General features: G+C 45.0%; 1 protein-coding gene across 5 annotated transcripts in view; it reads right to left on the reverse strand.

The window, feature by feature from the left end:
* The window catches only part of PDE1C (phosphodiesterase 1C), a 506,198-nt gene that overhangs the window by 299,611 nt on the left and 185,363 nt on the right, over window positions 1-21,224 (reverse strand). Inside the window, exons 1-2 of one of the 5 annotated variants that reach the window (XM_036098667.2) lie at window positions 2,958-3,022; window positions 2,291-2,393 (exon numbers count right to left, since the gene is read on the reverse strand). The exons of the other annotated variants lie outside the window; for them this stretch is intronic. Coding sequence (XP_035954560.2) covers window positions 2,291-2,391 — 101 coding nt within the window. The 5' untranslated portion in view covers window positions 2,392-2,393; window positions 2,958-3,022. Of the gene's footprint in view, window positions 1-2,290; window positions 2,394-2,957; window positions 3,023-21,224 lie in introns of those variants that run through there. 5 annotated transcript variants of the gene reach the window in all.

The raw sequence follows: 21,224 nt of genomic DNA on the forward strand, positions 1-21,224 counted from the left end.
ATGGTAATAGTGGAAATCCAACTGTGGCTATTGGGTCTTTCTAAAATGTTGAAAGGGCTGCTTCCTCTCTCTTACTGACAGTCTGTTGTGTGGACAAACAGAAACATACCCTTCCACCTCCTATGGGTTTCTATTTTGTGAACTGCAAGAGTGTTATTCCAAGTGGTATAAATAAGCTTGCCTTTGGTTTCCAGAGTCTTTACTACTGTTTTGGGCTTTTTTAAGTGGCAGTAAGAACCATTAACAGTAGTAAATATATATATATATATATATATATATATATATATATATATATATATATGTCATAGTAACGACAGTAACATGTCCTTTTCAAAATAGAAAGTGGAGCAACAGATCTCCTTGGATTGCTGTTAGGCAGGGTATTTCAGTAGGAAGGGTAAAGAGAGGAATTCAAAAACACACACTTGGAGAAGAACCAACCCACACCTTTTATGTTCAAAGTCACCGGATGCTGAGTAGATGCAAGAGACGAGAGAACGAAAATGTGGTTATATCACACCCCAACACCTTGGGGAGAGAAGCCCTAAAAGATAGGAAGCAGAAAGCTACAAGACAGTGTGTTATAAGCACTAAATGCTTTTTCACACACATGCTCAGCCTGGCTGATTTACCCAAACACTCCTCTCTAGCCCGAGTAGCTCCATGGAGTCGGTTGTAATTGTAAAGCAGCCAGAGAGAAGCAGCTCCTGAGTGTGTGCAGAGGAGTCCCTCCAGCCGAGACAGCAAGGGGACCCGCCTGACAGCACTTTGACATTGCATACCTCGGACCCAGACTTTGCAGACACAACTTTCTGTGTGCACCTCAATATGATCACAGGTAATGTTCATACGTATGACAGGCGCTTACTGTAAGCACTGCTCTGAAAGAGGTGCTACCTTGCATGCCTCTCAATGGTCAGGACCACCTGCCAACCAAAAAGACAAGATCTCCAAGTAAGTTTACCGCCTCTGTCTGCAGCAGCCCGACAACTCAAAAATCATATCATTTGGCAGGGTTTCCCACGTGGATCAGTGACAATGAAGCTCACTTGGATGATTGATGGAAGGGCTTTTATAAATTGCACTTTCAACGGGGATCCCTTAAAGAAACATATACTACCTATGGCTTCCCTTTAGAAACTTGGAATATCCCAGTCAGGATGTGCTGTCCTCTAAGATGAAGCTAACTTATTTCAGTGTCTTTTTTATTTTGTTTTGGGTCGTGTGTCTATGTGTGTGTGCGCACGTGTGCTCTCAAACACAATAACTACAGCAAAACAAACTGCCAAGGAGCTTGTATTCCCATCACTGTCCATTAGGAACAGAATGTCTGCAGGATATACTTGGAGAAAAACTGTTGTTTTTTTCTTTTTTAACTGCATTAGATATTTGATGCCAATGTCTAATGAAATGAATATCTAGTAGTAATGAAAGGTGTCTTGGGGATCTGCCTGGTCAACAGAGGAGCAAGCTGTAAATGTACAGCTAACACTAGAGCTTCCTGACTGGGGTGACCAGCTGTTCATTGTTTATGAAATATTTTCACAAAAAATACTGTGTATTTTCAGGTCACCTCTCCTCAGCACCCCAAACCAGACAGAACTCAATGAAGTGAATGAAATTCAGAGATCTCTGTCCATCAGTCCAGCTAGAATTCTGGCCACTGTCCTGAAAGCAAACACGCTATTTCACTATTCCAATATTGCTAGGAAACTCCAATATTTGTTCTGACCCCCACTTTCCCCAAAAACAGCCCTTCCTTCTAGTAATTATTTCCCGATAGAAAGAATCCTAAGAAAATATCAGAAGTTGAACTAGGAGGGGCGAGGGAGAGGAAAATTTAGCAGCCAGAATGAATGCTGAATTTGAACTGTTGGTGAGTTCTTGGACCACCTGCCAAGATGTTTGCAAGCATTTTGCGGAGAGTATCTTCCTTTGATTAATAGTCTCTAGCCTGAGTCTCCAGACTTTTCTCCTTGGGCAAAAAGGACCAGAAACATCTCCATGGATATTGAGCTACTACAACTGAAATCTAAGGACATCTCCTCTTCCCCCAAAGAAAGTATGCTTTGGAAATAGCAAGGCATTCTAAAACACTCAAAAAAACAAGTCTCGGTTGAAAAAAAAAGGTAGCAGTGACTGTAATTAACAGAGAAGCAGTTGTGGAACGTCTAGGGCTGTATTTAAAGGGGCCTGCAGGAAGGGGGTGAGCACTCATGGCTGTAACGGGATACTTAAGATACCGATTGCAGAGAGAAACGGGGCAGGGGAAGTAAATAGATGTACTTACAGCCCTCGGAGCCGAAGCCAGATTTTCTCGATCTGTTCGGGTTGCAGGTATTTCAGAGAGTTGCTCTCAAATTCTTCAATCTCCTTGGTTGGCGACTCCATAGCTGCAGGTTATCACTGGGAGTGAGGCTGTGAGAGTTTGGGCTGTCCCTCCCCGCCTCCTCGCCGGTCCGGCCCTCGAGCCCCAGCCGGACGCCGCGCGCCTTTGCCTGTCACTTTCTGCGTGCGCTCCTCCTTTCTGCGCCCACAAACCCGGACTTACTGCGGGCTCGCAGCGCGGGCGATTCCCGGCCCAGGTGCCTCCCGGAGGCAGCTGCGGGAACCAGCCATAGTCCCGAGCTAATACCCAGAACAGGGATTGTGCTTCTGCTCCAGGAGAAAGCACCTCGGACCTATTCGGATTTTTTTTTTTTTTTTTTTTTTTAAACAAAGCCACAGAAGCGATCAGTGTAGCAGCTGAAGGATTTGGGGGAGAAGGGGAGACCGAGCGGGGAGGGGAAGCGCCAAGGGGGAGCTGGTGCGGGCGGGGTGGTCCGACCCGGAGGCCAAGCACCCCACTCCCCGCGCTCCCCCCCAGCCCCGGGCGCCCAGCGGCTTCCCTCCTGTCCCACCCCTTCTCTCCCCTGCCTCGCCGCGTTCGCGCCCTGTCTCTGTTTTCTTTCACTTACCAGCAGCTCTGCTGACAAGCGAGAAAACTGACAACTGAGAAAAGTCGTCTGTCAGCGCGCGGGGGCTGGCGTCTGGTCTGACACCCGCGGGCGCGGAGGGAGGGGCGCACTGGGCAGCGCCGTCCGCGGGGCACACGCTCGCCGGGCTCGGGCCTCGGACCCGGAGTCCCGCGCGCCACGCAGCGGCCCGGCGCGCACAAAACGCGGCCGGAGGCGCCCCGCGCGCAGTCCCAGGGAACCGAGGGCTACGGCCCCCGGGAGGCTGTGGGCCGAACGGCGAGGCGAGCTTCCGCGGAGTTCGTGCTGGGAGCTCTCAGGTGCGGCTCACCTACACGCCCGCCAGAGAGCCGGTTCCATTTTGAAATAGTAAAGCAATTGGTAGGGATTAAAGTCATCACACATCACTTAGAAAGTCCTGATATGTTCTTGCTAATGAGAGTTTTCATTTCTCCCTCCCTCCCCACCCACCCCGCCATGGTCGGGGGGTGGGGGGATTGGTGCCGGGGAAGGAAAATATAAACCAACGGTGAGGAGGTAGGAGTTTCCACCCATTAATGCCACATATTCCTCAAGAGGTCCCTGCAGGGCGTGATGGTTGGGCAGGCGTTGAGACTGGCAAAGAGTTTCAGCTCCACAAAGTGGCAACTCACTGTGTCCCCCTAGGTCATTCACAATGTCAATAAAGCACTGTGCTCTGGAAGAATGGGATAAGGTATGGAGTTGGGGAGGGAAGATGGAGGGGGGATTAAGAGAGAGACTAAAGACAGAAAAAGAGAAGATCCTGGCTCAAGTTGATTGCAGCCCTGACATCACAGAACTGGTGGTCAAAGTCCCATCTAGATGAAGCCACTACCACCTCCCAGGGCCATTTCAAAGCTGGGACTCAGGGCTCCTGAGATTCTGGGTGCAGCTTGCCCCATAACCATATTTCCCTCCCTGGCAGATTCTTTCAGTCACACTCCCAGCATCCTTTGGCTAGCCATCAGTTACATGCCTGCTTCTCAAAAGTAAGATAGAGGTAAAGATAAGAGCTAGTTTTTCTTCATTGTTCCTGTAAAGTTACATTCATATGACCTTATAAAGGAATACAATGATATAGTGTCTAGATCCTAAATCCTCACCCATTTGGTAGTTGACATTTACTTTCCAGAAATTAGAGGTGAGAGTGATGGGGATGGCATGACTAGCCCCATTCATTCCAGTGGAAGAAGGTACCTTCCTCAAGGTAAGATGACTGACCTATCTGATTGAAAAGGACTTACACACTCACCTACCACACAATCTGAAGGCACCTCATTAAAGTCAGTCCTTGATTTTCTGGAAGCACACACATTATCACTGAGTTAACACATTACTACCAGACAAAGATAGCATTAAGCAGCCAACATGTTAACATGAAATTCATTTATCTGAAAAGAACCAATTACCTACCCAATGTCACCCAGCAGGGAGCAGTAACCTGCTAAAACTGGATGTTTTAAAAAAAAAAAAAAAAAAGGACATTATTTTAATAACTTGTTTTGGGGATGCAAGATGGGAGGCAACATGGTCCCCAAATGAGATTACCATCTCTGTGCACCTTGGGCAGCCTGCTGTCAGAATATGGAAGTGTAGTAATGAGAGTAACAGCAAACAGGTATCCAAAACTATCTATAGTCCAAACACTGCTCCAAGGTTCTATGCTCACATAATACTAGCAACAACTCTAAGAGGCAAATACTATTCTTATTGTCCCTATTTTACAATAAGAGCTGAAGCACAGGAGGTTATCCAGACCTACCAGAAAATGAACTGACCTGGAAAAGACCAGCATTTGAGTTATGGCTCATTACCCTATCCAGTACAAATCTGTCCCCCTCACAGGGTCCCATTTTCCACATGGTTAAAGTAAAGAATTTCGGTATAAAGATTTTTTTACATCTTAGTTCCACCTTTATGATTCTACAAGGTCATCTGGAGAGAACGGGGGAAAGGAATTGCTGAAAAGGGAGATAGATGCCTGTTGCTGAAAACATATTTTAATTATGGTATGGTTTCTCCAAGGACTGGCCTGGGATGAAAGGATGCAAGGGAATAATAAAGCGTATTTGTCTTCCTGCCTTCCACCATACCTATCACCTTTTCGTCATTATGAGTGGGATTTGGATTAAGCCAGAGAAAAGCAAATTTTGGGAGAAAAAGAAAAGGATCAGCCTTTCACTGCAATTAAGCCAATCAGAGAGGGAAGGCAAAAAATACTATTTTAAAAAGTTTCTAAAAAGTAATTTTGTTTCATTTTTTAAAACTGAACATGCATCAGAAAGTTAGTAAGGACGTATCACTTTTCTTTATTATAGAGACATATAGTTTTTGGGGCTGGAGGGACCTTAAAGATAATCTGGTTTAGAAGTTTACAAATTTTTTAAGCAACAGAATATTTTATTTAGAATAGCATTTTATAAAGGACTCCAATGCATACCTCATGTTGAAAAATTAAAGAAAGAGCTGCTCTGGTTGAATGGGGAAGGGGGGAAGTTCTTAGTTCAACAGGGACAGAGTTCACCTCTGCCTTCTCTACATCCCATCTCTGTGTGACGAATACTCCCACTTCTCAGATGAGAAAACTGAGCCCAAAGTACCTAAAACTATCTTAGGATTTCTTGCTCCTAATCCAGGGTTGTTTCTAAACCACACTAGGAAAAAATCTGTCTTCTCTCTGCCAATAAAGTATTACTACTATTAGATGCACCATGTTATTATGTCACTCAGATTTTATTCTTTTTCTCTATCACAGACAGGATATGCTTGACAGTTGCAGCAAAATTATGAGCCACAATTTCCATGGGCAGTCCACTCAGAGACAAGCAATAAACAGATGCAAACCCACTGAGAAACAAAAGATCTAAGAAAATGCAAAGCCACTCACAACTTCGCTTGGGAGGTTAATTTCCATTGTGACTTCCTTATCCAGCTTTTTCAATAAGACTTTTTAGGAAATCTTATATGGTGAAATATCACTAAATATATATATAGACATGCATACATACATAAATATATAATGCATATACACATACATATACATACACATATATACATAAATATAACTGCCAATTTAAAACAGTTCCCCAAATAAACATAGAGTAACTTAGTCTAAGTACTAGCAAACCTCTGCATAATCAGCATTAAGTATCATAAGATCAGAGAGAAAGTGAACTCCCTGTCTGTGACAGAGTTCAAGGAGAAGCTGGATGACTATCAGACAAGGGAGTAGGCATCAGGCTTTGTAGACATAAGAATGACCCCTCAGGTCCCTTTCATTTCTAAGATTTCACGACCCAATAATAATCATAATAACTACAATCATTAGCCTTACCAGTTACTGAACACTACCATATGCCAAGTACCATGCTAAGCATCTCACAGGTTGTTTCATTTCATCCTCAACAAAACACTTCAGAAGAGTTCATCATGCCCATTTACAAGTAAAGACAGAAGAGGCTCCCAAAGGTCAGATCACTTTTGCAAAGACAGACACTTAATAAGTGGGAGAGCCAGGTTTTAAACCCAGATCAGAGTGCAAAGCTCCTGTTCTTTTCCCTCTGTTATACCACCTCCCTGCAGACACATAAAAAGATAAGTAAAAGGGTATATAACAGAGAGGGTGGGGCTGTAGAAACACAGATGAAGGGTCACTGATACTGGGGGGAGGGAGATTAGGAAAGCAGAGGTGACATTCAAACTGGATCTTGAAAATGGATGAGTTGAAGTTGCTTACATGAGGGATGAATGAAGGCAGGTAATTCCAGAAAGAGCACACTGCATGAAAAGAAACACAGAAGCACGAGAAGGTGTGGAGGGTACAGCTGCGCACAAACAGTTTTAGATGGCTTGACTGTAAGTGCATGACTAAGACGATCAGGAGAAAACACTGAAAGGGTCAGCCAGACTTTGTGGTCATGGAAGAAACTCAGGCTCTCTCCAGATGATGGGGAACGGGGTGGGTGGGGGTGGGGGGTGATGCTAGGTGGAGGAAGGCATGGTCACATGTCGAGGGTACCCACTGCCCTGAATATGTAGCAGACACTGAAGTCAGCTCTCCAGGAACCTGCCATGGGCATATGCAACAACCATGGGGCAAATGATAACCAGGGCGCCATAAAAAGAATCCAACTATCAAATACAAACAAGCTCCTCCGCCTACGAAGAAGGAAGAGTTGCACAAAGGAAAGAGACAAAATCAGAAAAAGCACACCATTTTCTTCCATGAACACCTATCTTCCAGCTTCGAGATTAGGACTGTTTGCTTTGACCTTCACAAAGCAAACCAGCGCCCTTGTTACATTTTTCATGACTTGGCAGTGGCATCATCCAGAGAGTCTGTTGAGGGGGAAATTCTGGAGAAGCATTTAGGATATGGCAAGTAGCACCACCAGGCACCACAGCTCCTCCTTCCCGTTCACACCAGATATGAGCCAGCCCCATAACACACTGTCAACAGAGGCTCTTCTCTCCCATCGGCTTCCCTTTCCGGCAAGGGGCCTCTCTGGTGACAGTCACACTGTCTTCTCTCCCTTTGACACTTTCTCATTTTGGTTTTATAATTTGGGACAGACTCTGTCTTAGGAACCACCTCTACTGGAAAAAAGAAAGTACAGGAAGAGGAGTGAACCGCTAAGCCCAGAGGACTCCCATTCTCTGGCCCATCTGAAATGGGGCTCTGAGCAGCCACCATCTCAACTATCCAGAGTTTGGCCAAGAGGGCTAGGGAGAGCAGATAGGAGAAGAAACAGGATAGAGTCCCAGCTCAGGTGTGGTCTCATTGAACCTGCATGTGACCCAGTTTCCACCCCTCCCTCCGGCGGGATCCTTCAGTTGCTGTGACAAACTCATGTAATGCTTCCAGTGGAGGTGGCACAGGCAAGTAGAGGACTAAGCATAGCACTGAATCACATGGGACCTAAGATAAGATACTTTTCTTCTCTGGCCATGGGCTGAGTTGGGCTCAGTGACCTCCAGATCTTTTCAGTTCTCACATACCTTTGAAACCCACAGCCTGGCCTAGGATAACCAAACTTTTCATGGGCCCCCCAAAAAGCTACAGGGAAATCTGGAGTCTGACCACTGGCTAGATGTGACTCTAATAAACATAACTTCAGTTGGTCAATCAGAGCCATCCACCCTGTATCTCTGAACAAAGTGACCAAAGGGTGACATGTAACTAAAGCAGATCTAATAGTGGTTCCTTATGAGAGATTTGATATGCCCACTGGGAAAGAGAGAGGGTCCATTTGTCTTTCCTTTGAGACAACATTATAAAGCTTGAGGTTATCTTGGCCCTGGGATTATCCTTTTACCATGTAGAGAGAGTATACCAGAAAAATGACACCAACACAGAGAAAAGCAGAGAGAATAGCTAAAGACAGAAAGAAACAAATGTTAAAGGATCTTTGGAGCCCCTTGATCCTGCAATGCCTGAAGCCAGAGCTATCCATGGACTTTTTAAGTTATATGAACCAAATAAATGTCCCCTCCCCCCATGTTCTTTTCACTTAAACAACTTGAATCAGATTTCTGTCACTGACAACCATAAAAATCCTGACTAACAGAACTCCCATAGAGGATTTTGTAAGTAGTTTAAAAAAAAAATGTATGGCCCGTGCCTTAAACACTGAAAGCTCTCGTAACATAGCAGAGTTCCTCCCCCATCTCATCCATCCAATAGGACATGAAGGCAAGGAAACTGGAAATGGTACAGGACCTTGGAGTGGGCAGGGCACCTGAGGCAAATGTAAGGAGACTTTTTATCTTGATAAATAGATACCCCAATAATTTTGTTTCAGTAACAGTTTGGTAATGGCCTACCAAAGCATTGCCATTATTATACAAGTGAGTTCCTCAAAGCGATCCCGAAGTGAGCTAAATACATTATTTTTATCCCCAGTTTAGAAATGAAGTGAATGAGGTCCAAGAGGTCTGTTGGCTTCCTTCCGCTGGTCTACCCTCCAGCTAGTGGCCAGGTAGCATGACAGTATGCGGCTTTCTGACTCCTGGCCCTCGTGGCCACTCTGCCTCTCAGAACATGGGGCCAATCCAGCAGAATTAACGTGGCTGTACTAATGAAATTGAAAATTTCGTTCATGGAAAACTGCTGATGCTACAGTCAGCCAAATTCTGGCCCAAATGCACATAAATCAGCGGGTTGTTCTTCCTATGGCTGTAAAGCAAATTTGAATGTGGAAAACCCTGGTGCTAAAAGGGACCTCAGCAATCCTTTTAACCAAGATGCTAATTATATTGAGAGGAACAAGCAGCCCAACCAGGTTCAATAAGGCCCAGTGCAGAAGGCCCAGTGGCAGAGCTGAGACCAGAAGGCATGTCCCAGTGCTCCATTATTCCTGAGCCTCCTTCCCGAATCTTGAGAATGGCTCCTACTCCCATCCGAGGATGTGGTTTAATGGATTGTTCACAGGTAAGAAGAAGGAATGCCCACTAAAAGCATAGGCCATTGGCAAAGGATTCCCGAAGAAAAAACTAGAGAAGAGAAACTCCAGGAAAGTGAAAATGCATGTGGTGGCACAGGTGATGGCAAGGAATCAGTGTGCCTCGTGTAGGGGACCCGGGAAGGGACAGCAGGCAAAGGCTGGACATGCCGATTGAGGGGAGCCGGGGCCACCATACAAAAGCTCAGTCCTTTTATGCTCTTGTCGGTAGGGAATCGTTAAAATCTGTTGAGCAGGTGTGTAGTAGATGCAAAGTGGAATTGTGACTTAACAAGTATAATTTATAAAGAATGATAAAAAGTTTTTGTTTTTTGTTTTTTTTTCAAAAATTGCTTTTGAATTGCCACGAGAGAAAAAGATTTGCAGATTCTTGTCTCTGTAGCAGGGCAGGGGATGGGGGTGGTGACACAGACACAATTTCATAAACAAATGCTAGGACTTTTAAAATCCATTCATTCATGCAACAAACTTTGCTGAGTGCTTACTATGGGCTAGGCACTCTGTGATAGTAGGTATGCAGCGGTCAGTAAAAAACCTAGTGCCTGCCCCATGGAATGTCAGTCTAATTAGGGAAACAGATAATAAATACATCATCATAAATCATGAGAAGTGCTAAAAAGACAATAAACAGAGCCCCGTGCAGAAAACAATAGGGGTGGGGCCTATTTATAAATAAGTTGGCATTAGCCAACTCCGCTATATAACAAACCACCCTCTAAAATGTAGTGGTTCAGAACAACAGCAACCACTTTTTGCCTCTCATGATTTTGGGGGGTTGACCAGGCAGTTCTTCCACTGGTCTTGTTTGGGGTCTCTCATGCACTTGCAATCAGATGGCACCTGGGGCCATACCGATATGGTTTCACACACACGTGGGGCCTTGGCTTGGAAGAGCAAGCATTCCAAGAGGGAGGAAGCTGCCATTCCTCTCAAAGGCTGGGCCAGAACTGAAGAGCATCACTTCCACTGCGTTTGGTTGGTTAAAGCAATCACGGTGCTAGCTCTGATTCAAGGTCAGGAGAGATAAACATTACCTCCCAAGGCTAGGGGGGAGGTGAAGGAAGAAAGTAACACAGATTTTAGGGCCATCTTTAATCCACCTAGGTGGTCCAGAATGGCGACATCGGAGCCAAGACCTGAAGGAGATAAAGAAGTCATCCAGCTAACAGAAAGGAGGAAAACATTTCTGACAAGAGGGAACAGCATATGCAAAGATTCTGAGGCAGGAAGGAGCTTGAAGGCAGTTGGGTTGTGGCTGGTGTGATGTGGCAAAGGGCAGAGTGGCCCGGGGTGAATGGGAGGAGGAGCCAGGTAGGGCCTTAGTAGAGTCCTAAGGGCGGCTTTCATCTGAAGTACAAGGAGAAATCACTTAAGGATTCCAAGAGATGTGTTTGTAAAGGGTCACTCTGGTTGCTCTGTGAAGAATGGCTGGAAAGGAGTAAGAACGCCCCCCCTGGCTTAATCAGAGATGCTAAATGATCTCAAAAAGTGACCTGGGGCACTGGGTGGGGCTGTCAGTTAAGAGGCCTCCTGTAGATTTTGGCTCAGGTCATGATCTCAGGGTCCTAGGATCTAGCCCTACCTCAGCCTCTGCGCTCAGCAAGGAGTCTGCTTGAGGATTCTCCCTCTCCCTCTGCCCCTCTCTCCACACACACTCTCTCTCTTTCTCTCTCCTTCTCTCTCTCTCAAATAAATAATCTTTATTTAAAAAAAAAAAAAGTGACCTGAACTGAGGAGAGACTCTTAGACCCATGAGTTCCAGCATCCAAAACCCACAGTGACAATACTGAACTAATCCAATCAGTGATGATGAACTAATTTCCCTGTTGGTAGTGTTACTACAGGACTCACTAGACTAGTGTCCCAGAGGGCAGAGATCACAAGTGTCCTGTCCACCACTGTCCCTGAGGGCATAACAGACCAACGGGCCCAAGACCAACTGGGCTTCTCAGAGAAGGACTATGAAATGTATTTCATTTATGGTCCAAAATGATTCCTGCCATAGGAACTATATTCAAAGAGCAAACCTGAGACATCGGAATAAATAACTCTTCAACTAGATGAGAAGTTAATTTGGGGGTTGTTTGGGGAAAGGCAGTAAGGCGCTGGCCAGGTTTGGTGCATAAAGGGTTAACTTTCAGTTATCTGGCAGCTAGACCTCCAGATAAGTGAAATGTTACTTTTTGTGTGATTAAGGTCAACAAGGGAAATTAGGGAAAATACTCCTGACAACATTTTCAAAATTGCCCTCCAGGACACCTAAATGGCCCATTCTATTCCCTCTGATTCTCAGAAGTGAAAGGATTTTTAAGACCCAGGAGAATAAAAGAATAGTATCTCCGTGAATGCCTTCCACCCATACACTTTTGACAGATTCATGCTAATAAAAAAGACCCTGAAGGCACCCTGATCTGGCCCATAATCCTTCATACACACAGACTGACAGACTCATCAGAAGTTGGCATATGCTTATATTTCTACTTCTGAGATATAAACAGACTCCTATAAGCAGGGAGTGGGACCTGATTTACGGAGAGGAATGGAAACTTACGGGCACAATTGAAAAGCAATTAGCGTGCAAAGCAAATCTTAGCCAGAGGCTCTAAAAGCCCTGTGGGCCATGGGTACCACCACAGAACGGGGTGGACTCCCACAGATATAGTTCTGTGGCTTCACCGCTGCCTGAGCTAAACGTAAGTGAAGAAATGAAAATAATTCTCCTCAATGGGATTTCAGAAGCACTTGAAAATTTTAACCAAAGCATCAAAAAGAAAGAGTGCTGAGTCCTTGAATATAGCTCCAAACGTGTCAGTTAAGATCCTGTTAGCAGCCATTCTGCTTTCACTATGGGCAAACCAAACACAGCCTTCTCCATCAGTCTCTAGGTAACAAAGATTCCATTTCCTACTTCCCATGCCCACTCAGGCACAAAGAGCATTTGTGAAAATCAGTCCCCACCCCTCACCCATCCACACAACATAGCAGGAGTACCCTCTCCATCCTGGGCAGAAATCAGTCTCTTTTGCCGTGGAGGTTCCAATTTTAATGATCACAGTAATAATTCCCCATATACTGCTATTCTATACATGACCCAATCTATCAGAAACCATTCCAAGCAATTCTTGAAGATATTACTATTGCCTGGGACTTGGGACCACATTTCCTATTCATTTACTGCAGGATTTATCCATCTCTCTGTTCTAGAACCAGCTGGCCAGAGAGGAAATTTTAATGCATGCATGACCTTTTCAAAATCCCTCCAACTCCCACAGCAAAATCAAACTTGGTTAAGGGTTTATTGACAGAGGGCTGGTCGTTTACTACTGGTCACCTCAGGAGCTTTATTTGATAACTATGGCTCTTAGAAACAACATTCTCATCAAAATGAAAATGTGCATATGTCAGAATATTGGCAGGGAGACGTATATCATTCAATTTGATTATAAATTTGATTAAAATTTCAGCGATCGCCTACCTCCCACAGTGACTATCTAGCCCCGGAAGCCACAACTAATAAATGCATCATCATAAACCACTTAAAACATAAAGGAAAGGAGGTGGGGGGAGAAGAAAGGGGAAAAAAACACTCCTAAAAAAGGCTGCAGAAATTTAAAGGCAAAAAAAGAAAAAAAGAAAAAAGAAAAAAACCACTTCTTAAAATGTAGTGATTGGACTTTTCTTTCTCTTTCTCTCTCTTTTTTTAAACCAATTAAGCAGGTGCTTAAATTTGAGTGCTTATCAGAGTTTGCTCTCTGAAAGTACGTGTGAACGCATTATGCTGGGCATCTTGGCAGCAGCCTGGCGCCACGTCATTTGGTGCCCCTGGCTGAGCCCATCTCGCCTGGCATTTGCAAACATTCGGGATACGCTTTTCTCGTTGGCCAGGTCCGCCAAGGTGACCAGAAGCCCGCAGCGGCGAGGAGGCTCCATTTGTCCCAGCTGCTGCTAACCATCGCGCCAAATCGATATCCCCTCAGAAGGCGCTTTCACCGCAGCAACTGATAGCGCCCCAGAGGCTCGGTGACGTCGCCCGGTGTTTGCTCAGCGAAGGAAAATCCCTCTTTGCACCGCCGGCTCTGTCCTCACTCCCAGAGGAGCACGCTTGCCTGTCCTTAATCACCCGTGAAATGGTGCAGGGGGGGAGTGGTGCGGAGGAGTGGCAGCATGGAAATAACCCAGGGGGACGACCAGCTGTGACTCATGCTTTTCACCTTTGAAGGGAAGTAACATTTTGGAGCAGGATTCCACTCTGGCCTGCCTCCAGGGGACACGAGAGAGAGAATACCCTTCCTGTTTTCTGCGGACAAGGACCAGGCGATGCAGCTGGAAGAAAAGGGCCAACATCAATAATGCATCGGGACCGTGGCTGACATAGTTTTCAGCTATCTGGGTAATTGAGCAGTTGTCAAAATATAGCTCTAAAAGGCCATGTGCGTACAGAGCCTTCACTGTTACCGAAAGGGCAGGCTTAACCCTGTGTAGTGTCCAAAGGATATATCCAGTCTCTCCTCTCCCCAAAAATAAATATTTGCTACCAATGTGAGTTAGTAATAGTAATGGTAGTAGTATAGTAATAATAATAGCTACTGTTTATTGTATGTAGTGTGTATCACCCTCTTTGCAAGCATGACAACCCATGAAACCTTCACAGGGAAACTTAACTTGCCCGCGGTCAGCTAGTCAGTGGCAGAACTGGATTTAAACTGAAGCCTGTCATCAGCCTACCCACTACGGTGTCTCTCAAAAGTAGATATTTTCGTGTAAGTCAGAAGGCTAACTCTACATGTCTGATTAACAAATAGCCCTCTTGGGGCGCCTGGGTGGCTCAGTTGATTAAGCGACTGCCTTCGGCTCAGGTCATGATCCTGGAGTCCCTGGATCGAGTCCCGCATCGGGCTCCCTGCTCGGCAGGGAGTCTGCTTCTCCCTCTGACCCTCCCCTCTCTCATGTGCTCTCTCTCATTCTCTCTCTCTCAAATAAATAAATAAAATCTTTAAAAAAAAAAAAAAAAAAAAAAAAAAAAAAAAAAACAAATAGCCCTCTGACAATGGTACAATGACTTTGCAATTGCAGACCATTTCAAGCCATCTTTAAGTAGCCTTATAGACGAGAATGAGGAGAGTAGGAGAGTAGAGACGTGACCACTGACCCAAGACCATACCTGCAGACAGCGGCAATATGCTGAAATAAGAAGGACCCTGCAGTGAGAAACTTAACAGCTAGTCTCTTAGCAAATTTCAAGTATACAATACAGGAGTATTAACTATAGGCACCAAGCTACACATTAGATCTCCAGTATGTATTCATCCCGCGTAACTGAAACTTTGTACCCTCTGCCCAACACCTCCGCGTTTCCCTGACCCCCTCAACATCCCTGGCAACCATGTTTGACTCTCTGCTTTTATGAGTTCAACTGCTAAGAGAGTAAATCTTAAGTGTTCTCACCACCAAAAAAAAAGTAACTATGTGAAGTGATGCGTATGTTAATTAGCTTGATTGTAGTAATCATTTCATAATGTATACATATATCAAAACATCACATTGTGCATTTTAAATATATACAATTTTTATTGGTCAGTGATACCTCAGTAAAGCTGGGGGGGAAGAGCCTATAATTGTCATTACGGGAACTGCGTCGGTCATTCATTTGAAGAATAGAAAGCCTTCAGAAAGCCACAGCACAGCCATGCCCTGCACCACACCGGTCTCCCAGGGAGGCATGCTCTCTTCCCAAGGGTTTCCAACGACCAAAAGGGAACACACAGTGAGGGACTCCAGAAAGAAACCCCGCATATCACACACCCAGGAAACCCTCTCTCACCCACTCCGTGGTCTTGCTTTTGCCTCTGCACCATTTTCCTCCAGAGGAGAGACCACAGTAAAAATGGTACCGGCTTGCTTCATTAAGGCAGGACAAAATTCTTCCTTGGCACTGTTTTCTTGTCTTTTAAACTTCTCTCATTCCTCTCATCTAATTTTTCTGTTGCAAAAAATGAAAAGAAAGTGTGTTCCTGGAAAGATACGTGCAAATGAAGAGACAATGATGGGAGCTGAGATGAAATGCTACAGAGCTGACAACAATGCACAGGGCTAAGTGCCAGCAGGCTCCGCATTGATAACACAAATAAGAATGATAGTAATAATAATGATAATAATAACAGCAATGCTTTTGCATTTATCTCCCTTTGGGACAGTCCTTTTCTCGGGCTTCCCAAATCAGAACATGGAATTATGCAGAAGGCCCGAGGGGCTCTGCCCTCTGTGATCTCTACTCAACCCAGATTAATGAAGCTTTCATAACACCTGTGCTTACACTTCTCACACTGTCATCCCAGCCATGTCAGGGCTGATTTCATCCGCGTCGGAGCAAGCCTTTAAATTCCAGCGGCACCAGGGATTCAAAAGGCAATGTCCTTGACATACACAGGCTTTCCTCTCACCACCCAGAAAGCTGGGGGCTCAGCACCCATACCACACAAAAGCCACCTTCCACTCTGGAATTAATCATCATTTCAGAGTTTCCGTTACAAATCTTTGTTTAGAGAAGCCCAGAATAGTGGACCAATCATGGGGTTTTAGAGTGGTTTTAAACTTTTATGGATCAAGGGCACTTTTGGAGAATCTGATAAAAGCTACAGAGTTCTATTTAAATAAAATGTGTACACTATGATTTGCATATATAAGGAGACTCCTGGACTCTCCTGGAGCTCTTCCAGGCTCCTTTCCCAAAAATCCTACTGTGGTTCAATGACGTGTGTGTGTGTGTGTGTGTGTGTGTGTGTGTGTGTTCTAATCTAGTTTGCTCTTCTTAGCAGTAAAGGAAAATGGTATGAACTAAAAGGAGAAGATAACTAATAAAATGTATAATTCAAGTTTTTCAAAAAGGGAATTGTATTTAATGAACACCAAATACATGCCAAATTTTCTACCAGCTATATGATATGTGTATGTGCATTTAATCCTCTTTACAATCACCTATTCACCTCTTCTTCCCCAATGCCTTTCACAGTGCTGGTCCCCCCCGATTACCTGCTGAGTGAATTCATTATTACTATTTTGCAGATGAGGAAACTGAGCCTCTGAGAGGTACTTCTACAAATCAGACGGAATAAATGCTAGTAGGGTGGGATTTGAACTCAGATCTGCCCATCCCCTTTCCTCTGTGCCTTGATGAACATTTGGTATAAGAGACTAAAGCAAAGACATACACAAATGATATGCTGTGTTGGTAGCAAGACTTGGGGGAAAGAGGAAAAGCAGAGTAGATGGGCTGGGAGTATATGGAGGGGCCAGGCCAGGTCGCAGTACACGGACCAGGGTGGTCGATGGTGGCCTCTCTGGAAGGTGAGATTTGAGGAGAGCCTGGAAGGAGATGAGAGGATGCGCTAAGCAGAAGAGTATGCCAGGGAGGGAAACAGCCAGGGCCAGGCCCTAATCAGAAATATGCCTGGTAGCTCAAGGAATAAGTTGGGAAACCAGGGGGAGAGTCATAGGAGGTAAGGTTGGAGAGGGGATGGGGGGGCTGCAGAAAGACCACATGTCAGTCATCATAAGGACTATGGCTTTTACTCAGGGTGAAATGGGAACTCACAGCAAGATTCAGAGTGGGGCAGAAGCATGATCTGACCTCTGTCTTACAAAGACCATTTTGGCTATTGACATGAGGATGGAGGGTAGGGGTGGGGAGACCAGGTGTGACGCCACATCTAGTTTTTCAGGCAAAAGATGACGGTGGCTTGGCCAGGGTGGTAGCACTGGAGATGGAGAGAAGTATATTCTGGACATGTGAGAGAACAGAGGAGTTAAGGATGACTCCAAGTTTTGGGGCCCAAGAAAAGAAACTGAAGTCTGTTCAGGTTCATCCCTACCTTCTAAGTAGGCAAAAAAGCTTGCTCTTATTCTCAAGGCCTCAAAACCAACCTGAGAAAAATAATGGGTTTACAGTTTCCAAATATGTTTCTTTTTTTTTTTTCATGAGAGAGAGATTCCTGGGTGTAGCCTTGTGAGAAAAGAGGAAGGAGTTCCTTTAAAACTGCATGTTTTTTCACTTTTAAGTGTTAGAAAGCAAGCTCTGGAAAGTGTTTCCTTTGTCTTATTCCCTATATTCATATCTAAGGCTGCGCGACCTCCTCTCCTGCTCTGCTAGACGCCAGGTCAGTACTGGAATGTGCTCCTGCTGGTCACTGACCATGAATGTTTCCAAACAGCTTTCTGAAACAGGGAGCTCCAGGCCAATGCTGACTTCCAGGTGACCCGAATCTGACACCAAGAGTGAGAAGCCAGGGCTGTCCCCTCTCCTCCCATGAAAAACACAGGCATTCCTGGCTGGCCTGGGCCGCCAGGCAAATGTCGAGCCCTCAGCTCTGGACATGATCAAAAGTGAATGTGGAGCTCCCTTCCGGATCACACTGCGCGGCCAAGGAGACAGTCTACACGAGGTTAAAGCAAAAGTGCTGAAGGGTTTGCAGAGGGTAAGTCTCCCACTTATTCCATCAAGGGTTCGCTTTAAAAAAAAAAAAATGCTAAAGTGGAAAAGCCAGAATGATAGAGAAACTATATTTGTGTAAAAAAAAAAAAAAATGTATTGCCCATCTACTACGCGCATGGCACTATTGTTTTGCTGAATTCCACACAACGTCCTGGGAAGTCAACATTATTTTTACATTGTTCTGGTGAGACGGGTCAAGCAACTTGCCCAAAGTGACTCAGTAAATCCATAGATGTCTGACTACAAATAACAGCTCCCACCATAGCTGCCTCTAGGATGACTGGCCGTCCTCCATGTGCGTGGGACTGAAAAGGTCCCCAGGATGCAGGGCTTTCAGTTTGGGATACAGGAAAGTCACAGGCAAACCAGGACAAGACAGTCACCTCGTCGCCCCTTGAAACGAAAATATGCCCATAAAAATGCAACCATTTCATGAATACCTAGAAAATTGAGTTGAATAACTTTAAAAATATCATTGGGAAAATTAAAAGTGCACACTCTTATTTAAGGTAAATATGGGCTCCGAAGGGGGTTCTGCGTTTAAGAAGAGCAGGTTTCTTTCCCACCCGGTTAATAGCCAATCTTCTGCAATCACAAGAGGGAGTCCTTGGTGAGAATTTGCTGCAGAACATTAATCCCCAATTTCCTACACGTTCGACTCCGCACGAGGATCAGTTCCTCCAGCTGCCTCCCAAAGCAAGCTTGCCAGTTGTGAGTGTTCCCACATCCAGTTGCCTTTTGCATCTGTTTGCTGCAAAATGTCAACTGTATTTCTTGCTCGGGTCATTATAATTTATACCCCTGACCAATGTACCCAATGCCTTGCTGAGGGGACATCAATGAATTCAGCTACCTGAGATAAAAGTCTGCTGCTTAGAAAGGTGGTGTTATTTCTCCAGAGCCCGGGTTGCCCCATTTGCTAGTACTGCTCCCTCCCTCATTCCACAGACATTTATGCCAACTTGGAGCCAAGCTTAGTATTGTCTTCACATAACTTGTCAATCGGCAAGGGACTCTCTTTTTAAGGAGTCTCATTGGTATGGTGTGTTGGGACCTAGGCCTTGACGGTTGACACAGAGACATCATCCTCCTCTATATTATCTAGTGACTTGATCAAAGAAACTGAGGGGTAAAAATAAGGCAGAATAGTTGAACTGTTGCCCTAGGCCCTGTGAGCCTTGAGCAGCCAACCCAGCTGTGCCTGGGGTGACAGGCCCTTGACACGAGTTTATGTTTCGACACTACTGGCAGGGTGGACCCAAGGGGCAGAAGGGCCCTTCCGTACACCTTTCTCCACAGGCTGGAAGCACAGGAAGGCAGAGTCTCTGGCTCACCTCTTAAACTCAGGGCTAATACCCAAAAGGCAAAGAAGGTTGAGTGTGTCACTCTGACCCAGAAATAGATGGAAAGGGACTCCTCTAGCAGGAGTCTCTTCTTCCTGCTTATCTCTGCTCTTGCTTATCCAAGTCTCCCCCCCTTGCAACAGCGTGCTGGTATTTGTTTAATCTGGTGCAGGGCGGGCCCTTCTTTGTAGCATGTGCTGATTTCTGCAGTGTAAATACTCCCACCATGGCTGGTTTCAAGCTACCAACATGATGTCATGGAACACAGAGCTGAGCAGAAACACTAACAGTCACCTCCACTCAAATCCCCACACCAAGAACTCAACGCCTTGTCCTTCTTTAGTCCCACTTTTCCAATTCTTGAATGATGGAGGAGGAAGAGTGTGCTGTTTTAAGAATGACTGAACCACAGAGGCGGGCGGACAGAGGAAGTGCATCACACTTTGCTTGAATATAGCGGAGGGTGTGTGGAATTTTACTACTTCAAGCCAAGTAATTTCTTTCTCTTGTGCTAAACAAGTTCACATGTTTTATTTCAGTACAACTTAAAAAACTGCTGTGAAAGAGGGGAAGCAGTTATTATTAAACAAATAAGGAGACCACCTCCGAGTGGGTAAGACTACCAACCGAACAGCTAAATCTGAGTCCCGAGCCCTATTTATGAGTTATTCATCTGTTTGCATTTCTCCGTAGAGGAGTCCAAGGGTTCTGTCTACAGTGTAGGTATAACGATGGGGCTGCCCTGTTTTAATTCTTTCAGTGGCTCCCTATCAATCATAGGATAAAGTCCCAGATATGTATGTAGTATGGCACAGAGGCTCTTTGGTCCTGATCCCACCTCTCCTCACCAGCCCTGCCACCTCGTCTAAACTCCAGCCACAATAATTGGGATTTTCGTTAAATGACTGGCTCTTTCCCAGCTCTGACCTCAAGTCATACCTTCCACCCCCAGTATTTAGGACACTCCTCCTTTTGCCCATCTACCATCTCCAGCTAAGATCTGCATAGCTTTCTACTACCTTATTGTCCTTACTTCTTTAAAAGACACTGTGCGCCCTCTAAACTAAGGAAACTCTTTGAAGGCAAGGACTGGGCTAGTCTGTCCTCCAGAACATACAGGAAATGTTTAATAAATGCCTGCTGAGCATGGAGCACTGGGTGTTATGCACAAACACAAACAATGAATCATGGAACACTACATCAAAAACTAATGATGTATGATTAACACATCAAAAAAAATAACAAAAAATGATTAACATAACAAAAAAAAATTTTAATAAAATAAAATAAATGCCTGCTGAAATCATCTTGTTATTTCAAAAACAAAATATATAACAAAAATGATTAACATAACAAAAAAAATTTTAATAAAATAAAATAAATGCCTGCTGAAATCATCTTGTTATTTCATTAAGAAAAATAGTCCTGCTGCTCAAAAAGACTTCTGTGTGCTTAGATTGCCTGAAGACTGAAAATCTCCTTGGGAAAGAAAGCACAAAGTGGTGGCATTTCTGATGAGGCTGAAGTCAGACAATAATCAAACACCATGTTCCCGGGACAGGCAGATCCGGCACCCTCTCTGGGTTTACATCAAGTCCCACCTTCACAGACAGTTTCTTCCTCCCAGACAATGGTGACAGAGCTGTATCAGCCCCAGCAGGACCGGTCTGCCCTTTGTTTCTGTGTCACAGGGCGCAGCTGCAGAGGTTATGGGGCTTGGCCAGAATCCCACTGGGTTGGGGAATACCAAACAAGACACAAGCACTTGTTATCATAGTTCTACAAGCCCACCTGGGGCTTCAATGTGTGGTGCTGTGTCCTCCTTCTAATGCACTCAATGTGCTGCTGCTAGCATGGATGTTCATCCACTAAGTTTGCAACTATATTGCTGCTTCTGGGAAAGCTGCTCTTTCTGCGTCTTGAACTTTAGAACAGAGTGCATCACATGTTGACTATC

Source organism: Halichoerus grypus, chromosome 12 (genome assembly GCF_964656455.1).
Source record: "Halichoerus grypus chromosome 12, mHalGry1.hap1.1, whole genome shotgun sequence".
In the NCBI taxonomy this organism is placed as follows: domain Eukaryota; kingdom Metazoa; phylum Chordata; class Mammalia; order Carnivora; family Phocidae; genus Halichoerus; species Halichoerus grypus.